The sequence below is a fragment of the Hemibagrus wyckioides genome, linkage group LG22, assembly GCF_019097595.1.
Source record: "Hemibagrus wyckioides isolate EC202008001 linkage group LG22, SWU_Hwy_1.0, whole genome shotgun sequence".
Taxonomy (NCBI): domain Eukaryota; kingdom Metazoa; phylum Chordata; class Actinopteri; order Siluriformes; family Bagridae; genus Hemibagrus; species Hemibagrus wyckioides.
The window spans coordinates 8,201,980-8,222,371 of record NC_080731.1 but is presented as its reverse complement, the minus strand read 5'-3'; the positions used below and the strand labels follow the sequence as shown (position 1 = coordinate 8,222,371).

Below are 20,392 nucleotides of genomic sequence, written 5' to 3'. Positions count from 1 at the left end.
GATTGCTTTCTTTTGGACAGACCATCAATAAAGTTGTATGTTCCACTGATCTGCTTTTATTATGAATTTTTAGAAGTAGCACTATCCAGAGGAAATAAGAACCAGACAACTCCACAGCAGTATCCTAAGTAACGATGGATCTAAGAACATTTATAGATGTGCACAAAAGTTATTAGAATGTGGGTTTTGGCTCAAGTACATGGGTACGGTGACACTGAAATAGCACCTTCCAGGCCCTTTCTCAGTGGTTATAAATATTTCACACAAATCCAGTTGAACGACAAAAAAACAGCAGCTGAGCTCATCTTCTGTGGTCCGACTCTGAAGCCACATCACTGGTGTTCACACCCACAGTCGGTTTGTGAGTTCACGAGTTCGGCACTTGGCTCATCGCTGCTTCCAAAAGCAGCCGCAGCTCACCTTCTTGGTTCTCCAGGTCAGGAAAAAGGTAAACATTTCTTCTGGTTTCACATCATTTTCTCTGCAGTTCAAAGTCCGCAATTTAAACACAATAAAACCTCTTGGGCAAAGGAGTTCTTCTGAGAACTCTGTGGTGTGCTTTACCCAGCAGTTATGATCCGTCCATCTCCGTAAATGGACAGATAAACAGGATGAAATTACTCAATACACTAAACAGGGTTACTAACATCATCATCCAAATAACACTGGCCTAGTTCTTTTCAAATGCCACATTCCCAGCTGGTCCTTCCTCCTCCACATTGCCACCTACTCCAGCACAAATATGGCCTGTGCTCAAGGCTGTGCTTTGTCAGAGAATGTTGTGCCATATGCTGGGTTTCTCTGGCTTTGTGGTTGGGGGGGGAAAGGATGATGTAGGAGTTTTGACCTTGTTCACACTGAGGTATGGAAAGGAGGGGAAGGCGAGGTTGTTAAAAGTCCATGTCCCATCCTGAAAGTTCATCCGGGGGAATTTCATCGTCAGGTGGATAGTTGTCGAAGTAACTGTGGTCTGTCGGTCCTTTCAGCTGGAAAAAGAGCAAGATCGAGTGTCATGTTTCTTGGAAAGGCCTCTCTTTAGCTTAGGTTTAGGACCGAATGACACATTTTAGCATTTCAAAAATACCAGTATACTGTTTTTCCATTCCATTGGTGGACTGGAAATCTACTTATCGGAAATTTCCAATCAGTAAAAACAAATTATTTTATCTGATATAAACATTATTCGCTGTTGGGTTTACCTTCTCTTTAAATAACCTTACACGGATTTTTAGTATTTTAAGATGACCCCTTCGAAATTTTAGACGCTTAGGAACAACCTGAAATAGGTTTGATATCACTGTTTACTAAATATTTAAACATTTGTCTGAAACTGATATTGTTTTGCTTTGTTTTCAATGAAAACAGTAGGCTAGATACAAACAGAAATATTTATGAAAGACAATAAATTCTTAAAACCCCGAGTGTCTACTTTCCTATGAGCCATTAACCACCATAGTGGAATGTGATGATAAAAAAAATTCAATGCTGAATATGGACACAACCAAACAGGTGCAAATTCCGTTTGTTGTTATCTGGTACAAAGAGATAACAAACATTATGAATAATATTATCCTCATAGCGCTGTTAAATGCACAGTTTTGATTCATCAGCAGATGTTGATTCATTCGCAATAGTCCTGGCTGTCAGGTTTGTACTAACACACTCATTGTAATACATTGCTGTTTCTAGAGGAACACAGGGACAGTGGACAGATAAAAAACAGATCACTGGGTTTTTTAATTTTCTGAATAACGAAAGAAAACAAGAGAAAGAAAAAAAAAGGAAGGCTGGTGAAGGAACGACTGTTTATAGCTGCTATAACATGTAAGTGAGGACAGTGTGGACGTTTATTGCTGTGTGGATGTTCCTCAATATAAAAAAGAAATGATAGATATATAAATAAATAAATAAATAAATAAATAAATAAATATTATTATTATTATTATTATTATTATTATTATTATTATTATTATTATTATTTGGGGAAAATCATTGGGTTGTGATATAAGAGGAATAAAACACTTTAGAATGCTGTCATTGTAAAATTGTCAACTTCAGCTTCACGCATGCCACATCACATCATCCCATCACTGATTATTTTCCCATATTAGCACTGTGTTTTGTTCCAATGAGCAGAATGAATGTTTTATATTGTTATACATATTAAGATTGTTCTGGTCTTTGATGATAATGACCTGGACTCATATTTAAAAGCTCACCAGCAGGATCACAAGAGTGTAAAATATCTATTCCCATATGATATACTGCTACAAATTAAAAACTAAGGGAAACCATGCAGAAAATTTTCAGTAGTTTCAGTAGTCAGAAGAGATAAACTGAGTCATTTAGAGGTTGATCCATCGCCATGTCACTCTAGTCAGCGAGACTTATCATCTCTTACCTCTCTTTTCAGTGGCGATGTCAAACCCCTCTCTTTCAGGCCAGTCCAACTGAAGCCGGTGAACCACCTACATGATTAATAAACACAGCATATATTAATACCACCTTACATTTCACAACCTGTCCTCGGGATGACATTAAATCCTCAACACTGATTGCATGCAGAGTTAGTGTTTATAACAACAAAAACAATGCATAATGAAATATGTGGACGTCTGTCCAGGATCCTGTGTGAACTGAGAGGGGAAGAGAGGATATTTTTCTTGACTATTAGCGGACCATCCGCTACGCCTGGGGCTGTGCGCGGCAAATCAGATCAAGCCGCAGATTGCAACAGAGATCAAGATCCATCTGCTCGACTTTATGCACCAATTGGATTAGAAAATCTCAGCGCAGCACCTTAGTTTACAACAATGACAGGACCGAAGGGATGCTCATCTACTTTTGTTATTATCTATAAAAAAATATTTCAGCAGGAAAGTTTTAGAATTTCACAGAAAAAAATATGAATAGTTAACTATGTAGAATTAAAGAAATTATTTTAAGAGCATTGAAAGGTCATAATTATCTCCTTTTGTGACCTCACCTTTATGTTGAACTCATTCCGACCAAAGACAGAAATCCAAAACAAGATACAATACAAAGAGAATTTGATTAAGATTAAAAACGCTCGAGCTAGAGGAACTGCAAATGAGCTGCAGATCCCATCTTTCCCTGTGACTCCAGACTCTTTAATTACAGACTAAATCAAGTCTGGCTGGAGAGGTCAGGAAGTAAAGCACCGTCTTCCAAAACTCCACAATGAACACACTGTGTAACCTCCACCTGTCAGGGGCTCTGTGAGTGCTTCCTTCACCTGTGCTTCTTGATATCCGTTATTCCATTCTTCATATTCCCGAGACGCTCTGAAGGATTTTGCCTAGAGAAAAAAAGGGAAAAAATGAGAAATAGGAAAATGATAAGGGGGAATTGTAGCAAGGGAATGTGGAAGATTAGTGGTTAAGGTGTTGGATTAGCGTTGGACTGGTGGTCAGAAGGTCGTGAGTTTCAATCCACCAAGCTGTCACTGCTGGGCCCTTGAGCAAGGCCCTTAACACTCTAGAACCCTTAGCCCTAACTGTGTCTGCCAGAAATGTGAATAGTCTTGCTTATTTATTATACTCTAATTTTTTATAGTAGTGTTTCATTTGAGAAAGAAAAACTTTGTAAACTCTGAGAAATTATTATTCAGTAACTATAGTGAAACGCTTATTTTTTAAGTTTTTTGGTCATTTGCCATCATCTACAAGGCATTGTAACACACTCAGAGGTGTTAGTGTTAGAGCTATCAGCCCTCTTCCTCATACCTGAGCTCACATATGCTGTTGAATGATTAGTGTCTCTCTGATTGACAGGGTAGAGAGAGTATGACATCCCTCCCTCCTCAACAGCATGGCATGTTTTGGCATCCAGGCTTTGTTCCTGGATGGTTGTGGCATCATCACGATCTCCTGATCTTCTTGAATACACTATTTTTGTTTACACACAGTTGGGTAGATAGCAGATAGACAGTATGAAATGTCATCTCAGGACTTTCAGATCTTACTTGCAGAGCTTTCGAATGAGATCCCCAGGCCTTTTCGTGATCTTCTTTGGAAAGTCCATCTTCTCCATGCCCTTCAGAATGAAAGTGTACGTCATCATCTGATCTGAGCCAGTGAAGGGAGGGCTGTGAGAGGAAGAGAGACGATCAAGATTACACCGGTTTGTGTACAGTCTCTTTCACAATCATCGTGTGTTCTTCACTGATACAAACATTATCCTTTGAATAATTTTCTCAATCTCTGCTGAAGACCCCAGATGTTTAATTAGCTCAGAAATGGATGTTGCACCAAATGAGGAGTAGTTTAGGAGTGGGTTTGCTAATGTAGTACTGTCTGGTAACCATGTGGTAGCTTAGTGGTTAAAGTGTTGAGCTACTGATCAGAAGGTTGATCAGAGTTTGATAATCCCAGGTCCACCAAGCTGCTGCTGCTGGACCCCTGAGCAAGACCCTTAACCATCAGTCGGTCAGATGAATAAAATGAGATAAAATATAAGTTACTCTAGATAAGGGCATCTGCTAAATGACAAATATATAAATATAGTAAACATTCAGGAGACTCCACCAATCAAATAAACCCAAATAAACATTTATCATTTAACTGGATTTTATTAGACTATTAAAAGTCTGCACTTTTATAATACTGTACACCCTTGTTCATATAATCATATATTTGTATATTCAATATTGTTATAATTATTTTTTTCACTGTTCGTTTATTGCACTGTTATTATTATTATTATTATTATTATTATTTTGGCTACCTACTGTAGAGAATTATTTCCCTGTTTTTTTTCCCTGTTTTTTGAGCATCATCTCTAATATATGTAGGTAAAGATGCAATAATAAATAAAGTGTATTATTAGTAATGGGTGTATAAAACTGCGCAAGATTTTATGTTTGAAAAATTGTGTTAAGCTAAAACTGTATCCAGGATTATATGATTAGCGCAAAATCATTTATTTGTGTTATCCTCATTTTCACGCACGAAAACACTTTGACTTAAAATGGACGAATTCGAGCATAAAACATAATGGACTTCAACATTAAAGGAAACTTAAAGTTTCAAATGAATCTGTTTTCCTCTCTTAGACAGGAAAATCTTTCTTTTCTGTCTCGGTTACTTGAAAGCATAATAACACCTTTTGTAGCTCTTCAATGCAGACAATCTCATTTTCAGTCATCAGTAAAGGAGCCAGTGAGATATTTTGCTGGTACAAACCTTCCAGTCAGGAGTTCAAAGATAAGGATTCCCAGAGACCAAAAGTCCACACTGAGGCCATGGCCTTTATTCAGAATGATCTCAGGTGCGACATACTCAGGGGTCCCGCAGAACGTCCATGTCTTCTGGCCACACTTGATCTTCTTTGCAAAACCGAAGTCAACCTAACAGAAGAAAATTGACCAGAGTGAACCATAACGTTAGCCAGCAAAACATATCAGCAGCCCATTAAGTTTGCTTACCAGTTTTACATATCCATCCGAGTCCAACATGAGGTTCTCAGGCTTCAGGTCTCTATAAATAATTCCTTTTTTGTGAAGGTACTCAAACGCTTCGGTCACACAACCCACACAGAACTTGGCAGTGTTCTCGTCAAAGCTTCCCCTGAAAATTTCAGTGATACAAGAAGTCAGTGTGAGTGAAAGAGTGAAAGATCTTTACATTGGTTAGTTATATATAAGCTAACCTGTCTCTCAGCAGACTCCAGACCTCTCCACCCAGACAGGCCTCCAGCAACATGTACACAAACTTACTGTCCCTAAATGTACGGTACATTCTAGAAGAAGGAATCATAAAAATTATTTTTGAATTGTGAAAAAGTGTTAATCAACATTAACTGAAGCATGTAGACATATAAAAATATTCAGCATGCTCACAGTTCTATTAGATTTAAAGCATTTTTTTATTCATCAATTTAAAAGACTAAGCTCTTCTAAATGCTTGAAATATAACATCATGTAAGAATGCATGTTTGTCTTAATGAATATAGAAACTATTGCTACCAAATAGCCAGCATAATGTATGCAGAGGTCCAGTTTGGCCAGTTGATGGCAAAATTATACCCATCTCCAAATCATAGGTTTTTAAAACAAGACGATTTATCAACATTATTCCTAAATATATACAAAATATACAAGATTTGTTTCATGTTCAGACACCAACATACCTGACAATAAAAGGGGAGTTGGTCTCACTCAGGATTCTCCTCTCTGAGTGAATGTGTTCTTCCTGTCTGTTGTCCACTATGTGACGCTTCTTAATACACTTCAGTGCAAAGGTCACATTCTCATTTTTCACTTTCACCTGGTGGAAATCATACACAAACGTTCAAAAAACGTGTCACAGAACTGTCTTTATCTTACGTTTTCAGAACCAAAATCATGAATATTAACACAGGAAGGCTGGACGCATGCGGAAAGCCACCCTGGGTTTTCAGGCATTCATTCACCTACTGACCTAAGATCAATTTAGTCTAGTTTATCCACTGAAATTGTGATAAACAATCTGTATGGATATGAAACAAAAAATACTCACCAGTTCAACCCTACCAAACCCCCCTACGCCTAGAGTAGCGATGATCTCTAGGTTCCTGAAGGAAAGAGATGAAGTGAAATCCTTCTCTTTGAGCTGCACCTGATCAACAGACAAGGGAGAGCTGGGAGTACTGCTTCCTGACCTCCTGCATGAAAGAAACAACACAAAAATCTGAGTAATATTTCTCTGAGAACAAATATAAATTGATGCTGTTCTGTCTGCATTTAGGTTATATTGTTATATTGTTATTTTCAGTCACAGAGACACGTTTTAATAGATCACCATACATTTATCATCTTTAAACACTTATGTTAAGATCATATCATGTGCAACATTGGCTTAATTTTCTAGCACCTTTTTTTACATTTTGTATATATAGCATATTTCATATTTCTCATGTGTAATCTGAAGCAGTCTCTGGTAAAAGTATTTCTGTTGGGATTAATAAAGTTCTCTCACCTTATCAAACATATATGTATATACACTATATTGCCAAAAGTATTCGCTCACCTGCCTTGACTCGCATATGAACTTAAGTGACATCCCATTCCTAATCCATAGGGTTCAATATGACGTCGGTCCACCCTTTGCAGTTATAACAGCTTCAACTCTTCTGGGAAGGCTGTCCACAAGGTTTAGGAGTGTGTTTATGGGAATTTTTGACCATTCTTCCAGAAGCGCATTTGTGAGGTCACACACTGATGTTGGACGAGAAGGCCTGGCTCTCAGTCTCCGCTCTAATTCATCCCAAAGGTGTTCTATCGGGTTGAGGTCAGGACTCTGTGCAGGCCAGTCAAGTTCATCCACACCAGACTCTGTCATCCATGTCTTTATGGACCTTGCTTTGGTCACTGGTGCACAGTCATGTTGGAAGAGGAAGGGGCCAGCTCCAAACTGTTCCCACAAAGTTGGGAGCATGGAATTGTCCAAAATGTCTTGGTATGCTGAAGCATTCAGAGTTCCTTTCACTGGAACTAAGGGGCCAAGCCCAGCTCCTGAAAAACAACCCCACACCATAATCCCCCCTCCACCAAACTTTACACTTGGCACAATGCAGTCAGACAAGTACCGTTCTCCTGGCAACCGCCAAACCCAGACTCGTCCATCAGATTGCCAGATGGAGAAGCGCGATTCCTCACTCCAGAGAACGTGTCTCCACTGCTCTAGAGTCCAGTGGCGGCGTGCTTTACACCACTGCATCCGACGCTTTGCATTGCACTTGGTGATGTATGGCTTGGATGCAGCTGCTCGGCCATGGAAACCCATTCCATGAAGCTCTCTGCGCACTGTTCTTGAGCTAATCTGAAGGCCACATGAAGTTTGGAGGTCTGTAGCGATTGACTCTGCAGAAAGTTGGGGACCTCTTCGCACTATGCGCCTCAGCATCGGCTGACCCCGCTCCGTCAGTTTACGTGGCCTACCACTTCATGGCTGAGTTGCTGTCGTTCCCAAACACTTCCACGTTCTTATAATACAGCTGACAGTTGACTGTGGAATATTTAGGAGCGAGGAAATTTCACGACTGGATTTGTTGCACAGGTGGCATCCTATCACAGTTCCACACTGGAATTCACTGAGCTCCTGAGAGCGACCCATTCTTTCACAAATGTTTGTAAAAACAGTCTGCATGCCTAGGGGCTTGATTTTATACACCTGTGGCCATGGAAGTGATTGGAACACCTGATTCTGATTATTTGGATGGGTGAGCGAATACTTTTGGCAATATAGTGTATATATATATATATATATATAGAGAGAGAGAGAGAGAGAGAGAGAGGAGAGAGTCTATTATTAAGTCTGTAATTTTTATATATATATATATATATATATATATATATATATATATATCTTTCTCTCCCTCTAATATATATATATAGATATAGATATAGATATATATGTATATATATAGAGAGAGAGAGAGTCTATTATTAAGTCTGTAATGATAAACAATAATGAAAATAATGATATAAGGCAAGTATATAGTATGTATATATACTTGCCTTATACATATTACATATATATTATATATATTATATATTATTTTCTGTATATGTGTTTTCAGGTTTTCTGAAGCTGTGACATGTTTGTATGTTTGTTCTTGCATCTTGTAACAGCTGTGCATTTAAAAGCACATGCTATTCTTGCATAACTTGCGCCACTCACTTTGCATTTCTCTTCTTGTCATCACGGGCTAAAGTCTCAACATAGCCTTGAAGATATTTCTTAAGTTCATCAAAGGTGCCGACAGTTTGCGTGAACGTTCTAGGAAGAGAATAATGAGAGTTATTAAAGAACAAAGTCAACCAGAACAAAGCAATAGTCAATAGGGAAAAAGTCTGTGTTCTTACTCCCTGTCAATGACAAGGCATTCCACACCATCCTCATCTGCTATGATATTAGCCGATCTGACGTCATCACTGCAAAAAGGAGGAAATTACATCATGCCTGTAAATCTAACATAACCCAAGGGCTGTTTGAAATCTCATTCTGGCTTCACTAGAAAGATGAATCGCTTAAATTAATCTGAAATCATAAAGGCAAACTGCTATCAGCAGCTAATATCTAAGATTTTAAAGAGAAAAAAATGTTACCTGATGAGGGCCTTTTCTCCAAAGTAATCACCTTTCTGTAAAGTATTGATGACCTGGGGCTCCTCGTGATCCTTGGTGCTTTGGGTCACTTTAATCTGAGAAGAACCACATTTAGTATGACATTTGGTGAACATATTGCTCAGTCCATCATTTATGGTGATTCACCACACATAAGTGATGAATGGTGATCCATTAATACTAATTAATGGATCCCAGTGGAACGCTGTTCTACAGTTTTATGACCATATCCATATGTGAGGAAAGAACCATCCAGAAAGCTGTAGATCATAACCTATCAGTCATTTTATATCTAATGTTTAAAACAATGTCACAATACAAAAACCTGGGGTATTTAGTCATTAAATAACATTTCTGTATCAAATTTATTCCAAAGCCACTGTTCAGAACTTCCGGGTCTCTCCTCTGAATCTATGATTAGACACACAATTCCACTTGTAAAGTGATCCATGGCTGACCCTCTTGACCTAATAGGCAGCTTTTTGGTGGCTTACACTAATGGGCTTATTCCCAACACGGTGTCTTGGACAGGGAGGCGACAGGCTGACGAGAAGCATCATTTCCGGCACTTAAATCGCTCTCAGAAAAAAAACATCTGTCTTCCCCATTGCAGTCGGAGTTGCAGCTATGGTGGGGGCCCATTGGGGGATCCATGACCGGGTAGCTCATGATAAACAGTTCCTGTTACTTCCCAGAGGAGACCTCTGTCTCTTAACCCTGCAGTGTCAGGTTACTGATTTATCTCAACATGCTCTACCTCCCACAGAACTGGACACACATTTCCTCTATAGCCCCAACATAGTGGTATTGAGAGAACCTGACCACAGAAGAAGTCACCTTAGGGGTCCTTTTTTTGGGTAAAGAAGACAGACTTCAGCTAGAAGGGTTAATATTTAAGAAGGAGGTATGAAATCAGGATTAGTTATAGAGTTTTCCCAAAATACATGTTAAAACTAGTTCCAGCCCAGTGGAGATTATGCATAAACTGCTAACATCTGATAATCTAGAATCTGGGATTAAATCCAACATGTGTGCAGTGATACTTTTACCTTTCCATTGGCAATGATGTAGAAAGTGTTTCCTTCCTCTCCCTCCCGGATGACATAGTCGCCTTTGTCATAATACTCCTAATGAGGAAGTACAAAGAAGATCTTATTTAGCTATTGATTTCCCATTGAGTCAGTGCCGTCGTGTTCCTGTTGGGTATATTCTCAAAGGAGTATACAGGAAAGCTGAAATCTTTCACAATGAAATTATCTAGGTAGATAGATAGATAGATAGATAGATAGATAGATAGATAGATAGATAGATAGATAGATAGATAGATAGATAGATAGATAGATAGATAGATAGATAGATAGATAGATAGATAGATAGACTGTGATAAATAATGCTATAACCCTATAATCCTAAATTACCAGCAAAAGAGATAATCAAAATGCTATTCAGTATTTTTCCCCAGTTTAACCAGTTGTACCATCCTTCACCATCTTATTGACGGTCCATATAATAGTAAAAATTATCCATATCATATAGATAATAAGATACAATTGTAGGTTCTCAAGTCAAACATAGTCAACATCTCTTGATTCCACCTGAACCAACATTTCATTTAATCCACTACAGCCACCAATCATCAACTTGTCTCTCAGACCCTTCCAACGTCTAAGGCTTCCAGATATTCCAGACAGCTTCCAGCCAGAGATTTCTGCATTTCACTTTATATCATTCAGAATAAATGGGTTATTTTGTAAATTATTAATTTGCCAAATATTTTGCTGCTTTAGTTAGTAGTGTGTATTTAATCTAATCTGTAATTCATTGTAATATTAGCTGAGGCATGATGTTAAGTGATTCTCATTCATTCATCTTCAGGAATAGCTTTATCCTGGTTACCATTGTGATGAATCCCGAGCCTATCCCAGGAATGCTGGGCAAGATGTGGGAATACACCCTGAATACACTCATTGCAGGACAAACACACACACACACACACACACACACATTCTCGGCCTCATTCATACCTGCCATGATTTGGGGAGGTAAAAGAAAACCAGAGAACCCAGTTAAACCCACACAGATATGGGTAGAACATTTGAAACATTACACAGACCCAAGCTCAGGATCGAACGGGAGACCCTGGAGCTAGGAGGTGGCGATGCTCCCCGAATTTCACCTCACAAATTAAAATAATTTATAATATTAAAGCTGCATTAGCTTTTATTACACATTTATATAATAAACATATTTAATTCCCTTTAAGTTATGTAGACATGAGTTGCTTGTATTTATAACTATCCTAGCAATGTCTAACAGAGTTAATGTTAGCTATGTATTCATGAAAACGTTTAAAAGTTCCAGCTTAATTTATTTTTAAATATCATAAATTCAATACTTTTTTTTTTTTTCAAAAAAATAAAAAACCCATTTTGTGTAATTGATTGAAAATAAAACAAAAGGTCTTCTCTCTGGACGCTGCCCAGTGCTATCTGGAGGGTCATAGAATTGGGAGGAGTCAGAAGTGGACAGTTAACACATCCTTGGCGATGAGTTGTTAAAAAGAACACTATTCCAGGAACAATAAATGTATGTTTATACTATCACACTCACACTAAATGACATCATCATTACTTCATGCATGCCGGTCTCACTCTGAGGTGAAACTGGACAGCTTCCAAGTTTTATGTCAACGCCAATCATTTTTCATGTTGCTAGCATATTTTGGGTGAACATTAGAGACCGGTTATAAATTCTTGAACGTCAGAAAGCCAGATCTAGTCTTTTTCTCCAGAGTGTGATTCCTATCAATTCACTCATGGTCCATCCACGTGTCCTCTTCTCCAAGAGACCACTAGACCTCTTTACACCAGGAAGTCAAAAACGCCCAAGACTCTCTCACCGCATTCCTTTCCTCACTGTTTAATGATAGAGTTCCATATTATCTGCATTTCACAGTACGAAACATCTGCACCAACTATAGAGTTACATTGCTTCCCGTCCCCCCCGGGAGGGAATATAATCAACTCCATCAGAATGATTAAATAACAAAATTCTCCCATTCGAACCCGGGGACACGTGATCAAGAGGAATGTCCTTGAAGTATTTGCAGAAGGTGGGGAATGTGAATGTAGGTTATTTGACACAAAGCTGACAAAGCCCACACTCTTTTAGAAACGTTCGCTTTGGCCCCCTCGGAGAGATTTGAAATAAATCAGTCAGCAGCCCGAATCAGCTGTCCAACAGATCTTTAACAAAGCACAGACTGTGCCACGTTTCTACCCTCAGCCTTCAAATCAGGAACACTTTACTTGGCCCAAGTCAAATAATTATGGCAACAATATGTCAAGTAATTATGATAACAATCTACCGGCCCAAGAGATGACAGACGTAATGCCTGCACTCTCCAACACAAAGGTCAGAGACGGGGGATTTTTTTGTGTTCAGGAGAATATCAAGGATAAAGATAAAAATCTTTACTTACCACCTCCAGGCAGTCAACAATCTTAGTCAGCTTGTCTTCTGGAAGATTGGCCAAAAGTGAAACACTGGAATAAAAGAAAAAAGGAAAGAATTAATTGAAAAGGAACTCATTTCAAACAGGATACAGAAGAAAATCTGTGCTAATGGTTATAATAAGGATAATATGGAACAGTTGTGTGCTTCTTTAATTACCCTCAAATAGATCCAATATCCTGTCATGTTTTCTATTTCATTTGTGTACTTAGAGTCAGTGGGATTGTTTCAAAGCTAGTTTAGCATCTCCAGACTTCGTCGGTTTGGCACAAATAGCCAAGTTAACTTTTGCTACTTCTTTCATTAATCATCCATAAGGAGATAGTTATGGAAGCTTCCTTGTACTGTTTGGGTATGTAATGTGTTGTGCTGCAATTGCACTTTATGTGATCTTGAAAAAACCCCTTCTATTGTAAAGATGTTGGACCTAGACTTTATTTAGGTAAGGAAGGAAACGTGCTGTCATTGAAACATAATATATGTAGTGAAGCTGAGGGACGACGATTCAGCACATCACAGAAGTTGATTATTTCATTAAGACAGTATGTTCCACTGTATTTTATTCCATTTATACCAAGCAAGTTTTTGTCTATTAAAGGCTGAGACTTAATGTTTAATGTTGTGTAATGGCAGCTAAACAATGTATTTTATGTTATCATTTATAATATATGTTTTATAAGATGTTATGTATCTTATCAAATATATATATTGTCATATAACCGAGAAATAACAGGCCCACTGTCCTTACGATTCCAAAATTCACAGTTTCAGCTACAAAACCCTGGCCTTTCCAAAATGCAGAAAACATATTAACAACAGTTACATCTTGTGTTTTATTTGTTCATATGGATCTTCTTCCATACAAATCTGAGTTTAAGACATTTCTGTAGAAATAAGGATGCAGTAGAACGAGCTTATTTAAGACAGATGTGCTGTAAGATGTACCTTCTGTTAGAGAAAGTAGAAATAAGGATGCAGTAGAATGAGCTTATTTAAGACAGATGTGCTATAAGACCTTCTGTTAGAGAAAATGAATCAGACCAATCAGATTTAAGAATTGAACAATGACGTGGTATGTATATTTGATTTATGAAAGGCTGAGACAGTGTGATATGTTTGTTATGTCACCTTCTGAGGAAGTTGCGATGCTGCTCATGTCTTGCCTCAGAGGTCATTCGCATGATGTTGTGGAAGACCTCCCGGTCAAGAACCCAGGTTCTGACATTACTGGCCGCTGTAAGAACAACAAAACTGCAGGTAATGTGAGGGAAATGCCAGCGTGCTCCCAAAGCTTAGCCTCCACCTCAGTGTGGTGAACCAGTCACCATAACACAACATCTACATCTAACAGAGCTGTTTTACGAAGTGTTTACGTTTTACTGCAGTTTGTCAAATCAAAGCAAAAGCAAGAAATGGAGGTTAAATATTACAATGTGTAGTTATGCTAATCTGCATGAGCCAAGGCTTTCTAACAAAAATTGTGATTAATATTGATGTGTCTATTTTCTGAGGTTGACCTGTCAGTATGGGAAAGCAAGAGGAACACATGAGGTAAGAGTTTCGATAAAGTTTATGATGCATTTTACACAACATTAGAGAAAGTGCCTTGAGCCAAAACAAATTCAATTTCGATGTCCAAAGGCTTTGTGCTGCAAAGATCTGATGAGTTTGACGATGTCTAAACCTTAAATATCCTCCAAGTCTGAGGTCACCATGTTTAGTTAACACACACATGAACTGCTAATCTAAACAAGAGAAAACATTCAGGCTATTTTATTTTATTAAATTCTCCCATACCTAAGCCCAGGACAAATTATCTCCATTATCCAACCTCAACACATGTTTATTTGCATCATCCACTGTTTTCATGTTAAATTCTTAACATCTGCATTCATACTCATAAAATGAGGAACGATTATTTATTATTTCAAAATATTTTATTTTTATTGTTCTCCCAAATTGAAAACAGCTACACAACACTTCACCTTTAACGGATGCGGTCCGCGTGCAGTTGTATAGAATGGCTAATTCACCGAACGTCGTCCAAACTGCGATCGACGTGAGCAGTTTATTGTTCTGATAGACATCCAGGTTGCCATCTGTGAATACAAACAAAACCATGACCCAACAGGCATATAGTGCTTCACGTAGTACATTAAATTACTCAGTGAATTAAAATTCAGAGACACAATACTTCAGATCATGCTTTATGAGAAATGACATAGCAAAAGCTTCATCATAGCTGCCATTGTGTTTTTATTGCCACTTAAAACGTTCATGCATAAATTATTTATATGCATAGATGTTTCTCTTTTTTAGTTAAAAATTGCTTGATATATGAATATGAGAGACAGAGAACAACAAACTAGGGAGCTAAAGAAATTTATGTTCATTTACACAAATGTTGTCTCAAGTGATTTGTGGGTAATTTAATAATCTTATATTGTCCTAAAATATAAACCGGAGCCTAGGTTAAGGGTTGACTGTACAGGACTGTACGTTAAAGTGTTCCTGTACTCTAGTTAGCATATGCTTTATTACCATTAAAATCAACTATAATAATATATTTTATACCATGGCTGTAGAAAATACTACATTTTGATTTTTAAAAAAACAAAAAAACAATGTGTTTGTTATTGACCATTGAATTCTCGATTCTGATTGGTCAGAGGATTATTATTTATTACAGCATCTCTGACAGTAATTATTATAATTTATTGTTTTCCAAGGAAACACACAAACGAAATTAGTCTGAATAGAAAATATGGCAAAAGAACAGGACATGTCAGAGTTAGAAATAATGATTTTGATGGAAATGGTGAATGTTTTCTTCAAACTTTGCCTTCATCAAAAAAACGCCTTTTGCAGCAGTTACAGCCTGGGCATAGCCGTCAAGTTTTCAAGATAATCTGATGAGATTTCACCCCATGCTTCCTGGAGCATCTCCCACAAGACGGATGGGCTGATGGAGTCTTCCTCCGTAGCTGAAATCATGCTGAAATATGCAGCTGATCCCAAACTTTTGAGTGGTAGTGTATGTATGTCAGCATCATCCATAACATGTTTCTGATGGGGTTTTATGGCGCTGCAAATTTGAACCAAACAAAGAATTAATTCTCAGTAGTTTGATTCCATGTGGTTTCTTACCTGCCAGCACAAACAGGTGATTCCCCGGCTCGCCTTGCTTGATGACATACTCTCCTTGTTGGTATGTTTTCTCATACATACACTCCACCATATCTCTAAGCTGCTGTCCTTCCAGCCTCTTCAGATATCGGTTCTTATTCAGGGCATCTGTTAGGAGCTTCTTCACACTGTCACAAAAAGAGAATAATCAGATAATGAGTTCTGTGATAGTATCAGATGTTACTGAAAAACCATCTTCTCTTTAACATGATATTAAACTTGTGTTGATCAAAAACTTAACAGTTGTAAATGCTGACGTCTCAGCACCTAATACTAAATCTACTGGATAATTTGGGTATTTTGGTCCTAGGCTAAATGAGCAATGATCTCTGGGCACTGAATAGAGTTGGCAGACGTTTTTGCTTTATTTTTTTAATTATTCTAATTAATTAGACAGTACTTCAGAACCTTTCTTTGAGTTATCAAATGCACCAGTTCTTCAATTGTCAATACCAGCATGCAGAATAGTTAATGAAGCCCCAAACGGTATGATTTAATATAATGAGAGCTATCACAACATGGTCTCTATGGAGATTACCATCTGAATGGCACGTCCTAATTAGTCATGTATAAAAGATGAGACGATTAATTTTCTCGACATTATGTAACTAAAGAAATCTACCTGACTCCATAAATAACATTACAGTATGCAATGCAGGGTTTTTTTTCCTGACCTTGGCTCTTTCCACACTCGTGCACTCTCAAAGTAGAACTTGGGCATGCTACTCGAGTCATATGTCCTAGATGAGGGTTCTGCAGAAACCCCAGCTTTGGCTCCTTTTCTCTTGTTGAGCGTCTCTCGCAGCAGGCCGCTGAGTCTCTGACTCGCCTCGGTGGGTGAGTTCATGAGTTCCAAATCTCGCTGTTTCTTCAGAGCCTCCTGTAGACTGCTGACCTGAAGACACTTGCTTCTCAAAGCATCTGAGATGTCAGCAATGACTTGGTTATTCAGGGCCAGCTGCTCTTCCAGCTGTTTGATCTGTAGCTGCTGGGCACACAGTTCTTCATCCTTCTTCTTCAGCTGGTTCTCCAACTCCTCCACCTTCATTTTGAGGCGCTGAGGAGCACCGCTTGGCTCGGTGTTGTGCTTGGATTTGGCCGAGCCATTAACGTGTATGAAGGGATTCAGTTTGGCTGAGCTGTTTCCCATTCTGCTACTGCATTAAAGAAAGCAATAGATATTTCTTGCAGTTAATACATTCTATATTTTTGACAATACGGTTCATTTCAAAAACACTAATGAGAGATACTACAGGTTAATACAAAAGATTTTTTGCATAAACTACATATAACATAAGTATCTATAGCATGCTTTCTCTTCAACTATAACAATTACAATAAAAAAAAAAACAGAAAAATGACAGAAAACTTAGCAACATTACATAATGCTTTAATCCCTGAAATACATCCCTTGTTCTACATCTTTTGCATTCATGTCTTTTTACACATCTTTATATAGACAACACTTGGTGAAATAAAGTTTTCAATTCTGAAAAAAAAACAACAAACGGCTAGCTTTTTATTTTTTTTTTAATCATGTAAATTTATGCATATTTAATTAGACCAGACCTCATTTGCATAAGTAAACAGAATTTTTAAAAAATAATTTTCTGCTAAGATTAGCAATCTGTACAGAGTAGTACAGTAGAAGCGCTGACATTTGGGGTTATAATTTGTATGGTAATGCATGGGTGTGTTATTTTGTTACATTTATGATTTGGAGTTTGTATTTGCATTCTACAGATCACAGTTCTGTTTGATGGTAAAGGTTACAGAGACATTTATTTATCTATTAATGAATGATCTCCCAAATGTGAAGTGGTACTGAGTGAGTGAGTGTGTGTGTGTGTGTGTGTGAGTGAGAGAGAGAGAGAGAGAGAGATTTAAATGTGATTCAGGACCCCATGATTCATCCTGCTCATCAATTATTCAGAAGCCATGATGCTATTCAATAGCTCCCTCACACACCATGTGTTTACAGTGATGTTGGTGGTGATGATGATGATTCTTTTATTTTAGTGTGACATTCACTGGTGGATTTGGGAAAAATATACACAAAACACTGATACAACAGTGCTGGACATTATGCAGTTTATACTCCTACTCACAGTCCAAAACTTTCAAGCATAATTAAGCCTACAGTGTTTACTATAACAGACATGTGACTTGCAGAACCGCCAACACACTATTACACCATGCACATGTCCAGTTTAGTCCCAGTCAAAGGAGATAACAATCCTACTGTATGACCAACACTGAATTCCTCCATAAATATCATATACATGTGTTTTGTCCCCTCCAGTCTACATCACATTACAAGACAATAGAGCATGCATCAGTGGGAGTATTTCAGACATTACTTAACCCTTTCTTACTAAAAATGGAGCAATATTAGTTCAATAGTGAACCGAATATAAGGGTAAAGCATTAACTGAGACAGGCACACACTTCTCCAAACTGGACACAGCAAGTAGAGACTCTGTGAAATGATGACTGGTCTAAAAGTATTTTGTAAATTGTAATTACATATATATTACGTACAAACTCATTATTTATTACTAATTTATACCCCTTTCTTTCTTTCTTTTTGTAATAATTACACGTATAATTTTACAGTAACGTTGCATAATGTTTATTACGACGTTTCGTTAATAAAATGTAAACAATAAAGTATTTCCAAGTTGCTATGATAACACTACACCATACCAGCTACAGTTTTACAGTATTAATATTCGCAGTAAAGCATTCAGATTATCACTGTAAAGTGTGTACATCAGTGTCGCGTAAAATGTCATGAAAACATTCATAACGATAAATCTGAGCCAACAGATTCAATTTCCCTTTTTTCCCCGATTCCTTCCGATTTGTCCCGATTCCTCCCGAATTGGTTCAACGAATCTTCACCCCCGAACCATGCACCTGTTTTGTTTTGTTTTTTAATCACACTACCATTTACACATTTCACTTTTCTAACTCAACACACATTAATCAGCTCACCTGTGTGTGTAGGTGTGTGTGTGTGTGTGTGTGTGTGTTTACGAGCTCCACCCAAGTCTTACCCGAAGTGAAGGAAAAAAGCTGGAAACAATCCTAGTGATGATCCTCTGCGTCCGACTCAGTGCTCTATACACATCAGCTCCAAGTGCGTGTGTGCGCGCGCGCGTGTGTGTGTGTGTGTGTGTGTGTGTGCGCGCGCGCGCTCTTCACTGTTTATCACTTTTTAGCCTGTGGGGTCTCATAAAAACCTGATGGGCGAAGAACATTACAATAATATTGATGATGATGATGATGATGATGTAGATGGTGAATAAAATTTTCTGTATTTGTCTTTTCTTATAAACTTATTGGATCAAGATGGACCAAGAGCACTTTAACATGCATGGACATCTGAGGTCAGTGTGTTATATTCCGCAATTAATGCACACTGATCTATTTGACATTAAGGTTTAATATTGTGTGCAAGAAAACATCCTCGAGCTCCAAAAATCCCCCAACTGACCCCTTTACAAACTTACATAATCACCTGTTCAATATATAGACAGCAGAGAGTGCGTCACTTATTGCATTATGTAAAGTGTGTAACTGATGCATTTAATGTCACTTATTGTTTTACTTGTTTTATTTGTTCTGGTGATATTTGCTTTGACACGAATGCTTGCTGTAAACTCTTCCCTTCTGCAAGTCATCCTCATTGTATTGTATCATCAGTGAAGCTATTTGGATTGATCCGTGTGCATTTAACTGGATCACAGCCAGGGTGTTACATTAGTGGAGCTACAGCGTCTGTCTGTGGAAATAATCAATAATTCAGGACGTAAATGTTACAGGAACAAAAAAGCATGACCTTTAAATGCCTGCAGCTTTGTTTTGAAAACTCTTAAAATATCATTAGTTAGGTGTAATATACCTACATAAAGAGCACGATCAAATTGTTTGCCCATTATTATTTCTGTGAACACATTCCAAAGAAGATGAGTTCCTCCCATGCCCTTATGTGCAGTTAAAAATGAATATATTTATTCGCAGTCTAATCATATTGCATGTTTTCTGGTCTTTCATCAGTTCTACACATCCCAAATATTACATTTGCTCCTGCTAACTCAACTCAAGTAACTGTTTAAAAGTGTCAGTAGATGGAGACAAATCCTTTCTATAGGCCTCTCCAGTCAGAAGGTATGGACGACTTTTGATAATTTTATTAACTTATGATATATTTATAAATATTTTGAATATTTCGGGTGTTTTTAGATTAAGAAAATCTATTACTGATATCAAAATCAAATGGAGAAAAAAGCAAAAGATCCACCACCAAAGGAACATAATGAGAATGTGAGCATCAGAATTGCAAAGATTTGTAAAATCTAGGTATATACACTATATTTCCAAAGGTTTTGGGACACCCCTCCAAGTCATTGAATTCAGGAGTTGTTTTTCAGGGGTTGGGATCAGGCCCTCAGTTCCAGTGAAAGGAACTCTTAATGCTTCAGCATACCAAGACATTTTGTACAACTTCATGCTCTCAAATTTGTGGGAACAGTTTGGGGATGATCCCTTCCTGGACAAGAA

General features: G+C 37.8%; 1 protein-coding gene across 2 annotated transcripts; it reads right to left on the bottom strand.

Annotated features, from left to right (window-relative positions):
- Positions 1–16: 16 nt before the first annotated feature.
- Positions 17–18,981, bottom strand: prkg2 (protein kinase cGMP-dependent 2). Of its 2 annotated transcripts, none has more exons than XM_058375223.1 (19): positions 18,886–18,981; positions 16,501–16,983; positions 15,788–15,954; positions 14,626–14,739; positions 13,769–13,874; positions 12,609–12,672; positions 10,177–10,254; positions 9,110–9,204; positions 8,867–8,935; positions 8,682–8,780; positions 6,519–6,663; positions 6,151–6,287; positions 5,671–5,760; positions 5,447–5,588; positions 5,205–5,368; positions 3,986–4,108; positions 3,257–3,319; positions 2,402–2,468; positions 17–986 (listed from the first exon to the last, which is right to left on the bottom strand). In XM_058375223.1, the coding sequence occupies exons 2-19, from the start codon at positions 16,974–16,976 to the stop codon at positions 891–893; spliced, it is 2,295 nt and encodes a 764-aa protein (XP_058231206.1). In that variant the 5' UTR covers positions 16,977–16,983; positions 18,886–18,981; the 3' UTR covers positions 17–890. The 2 variants fall into 2 exon arrangements, 1 of the variants encoding a protein (XP_058231206.1); XR_009203145.1 differs by lacking the exon at positions 17–986 and adding an exon at positions 3,747–3,908.
- Positions 18,982–20,392: the final 1,411 nt, after the last annotated feature.

Coding starts and splice junctions, on each gene's coding strand:
- prkg2 (XM_058375223.1), bottom strand. CDS start 16,976: ATGGGAAACAGCTCAGCCAAACTGAATCCCTTCATACACGTTAATGGC. Junction 5,369..5,446: donor CGGATGGATATGTAAAACTG/GTAAGCAAACTT, acceptor TTCTTCTGTTAG/GTTGACTTCGGTTTTGCAAA. Junction 2,469..3,256: donor ACGGATATCAAGAAGCACAG/GTGAAGGAAGCA, acceptor TTAATCATGTAG/GTGGTTCACCGGCTTCAGTT.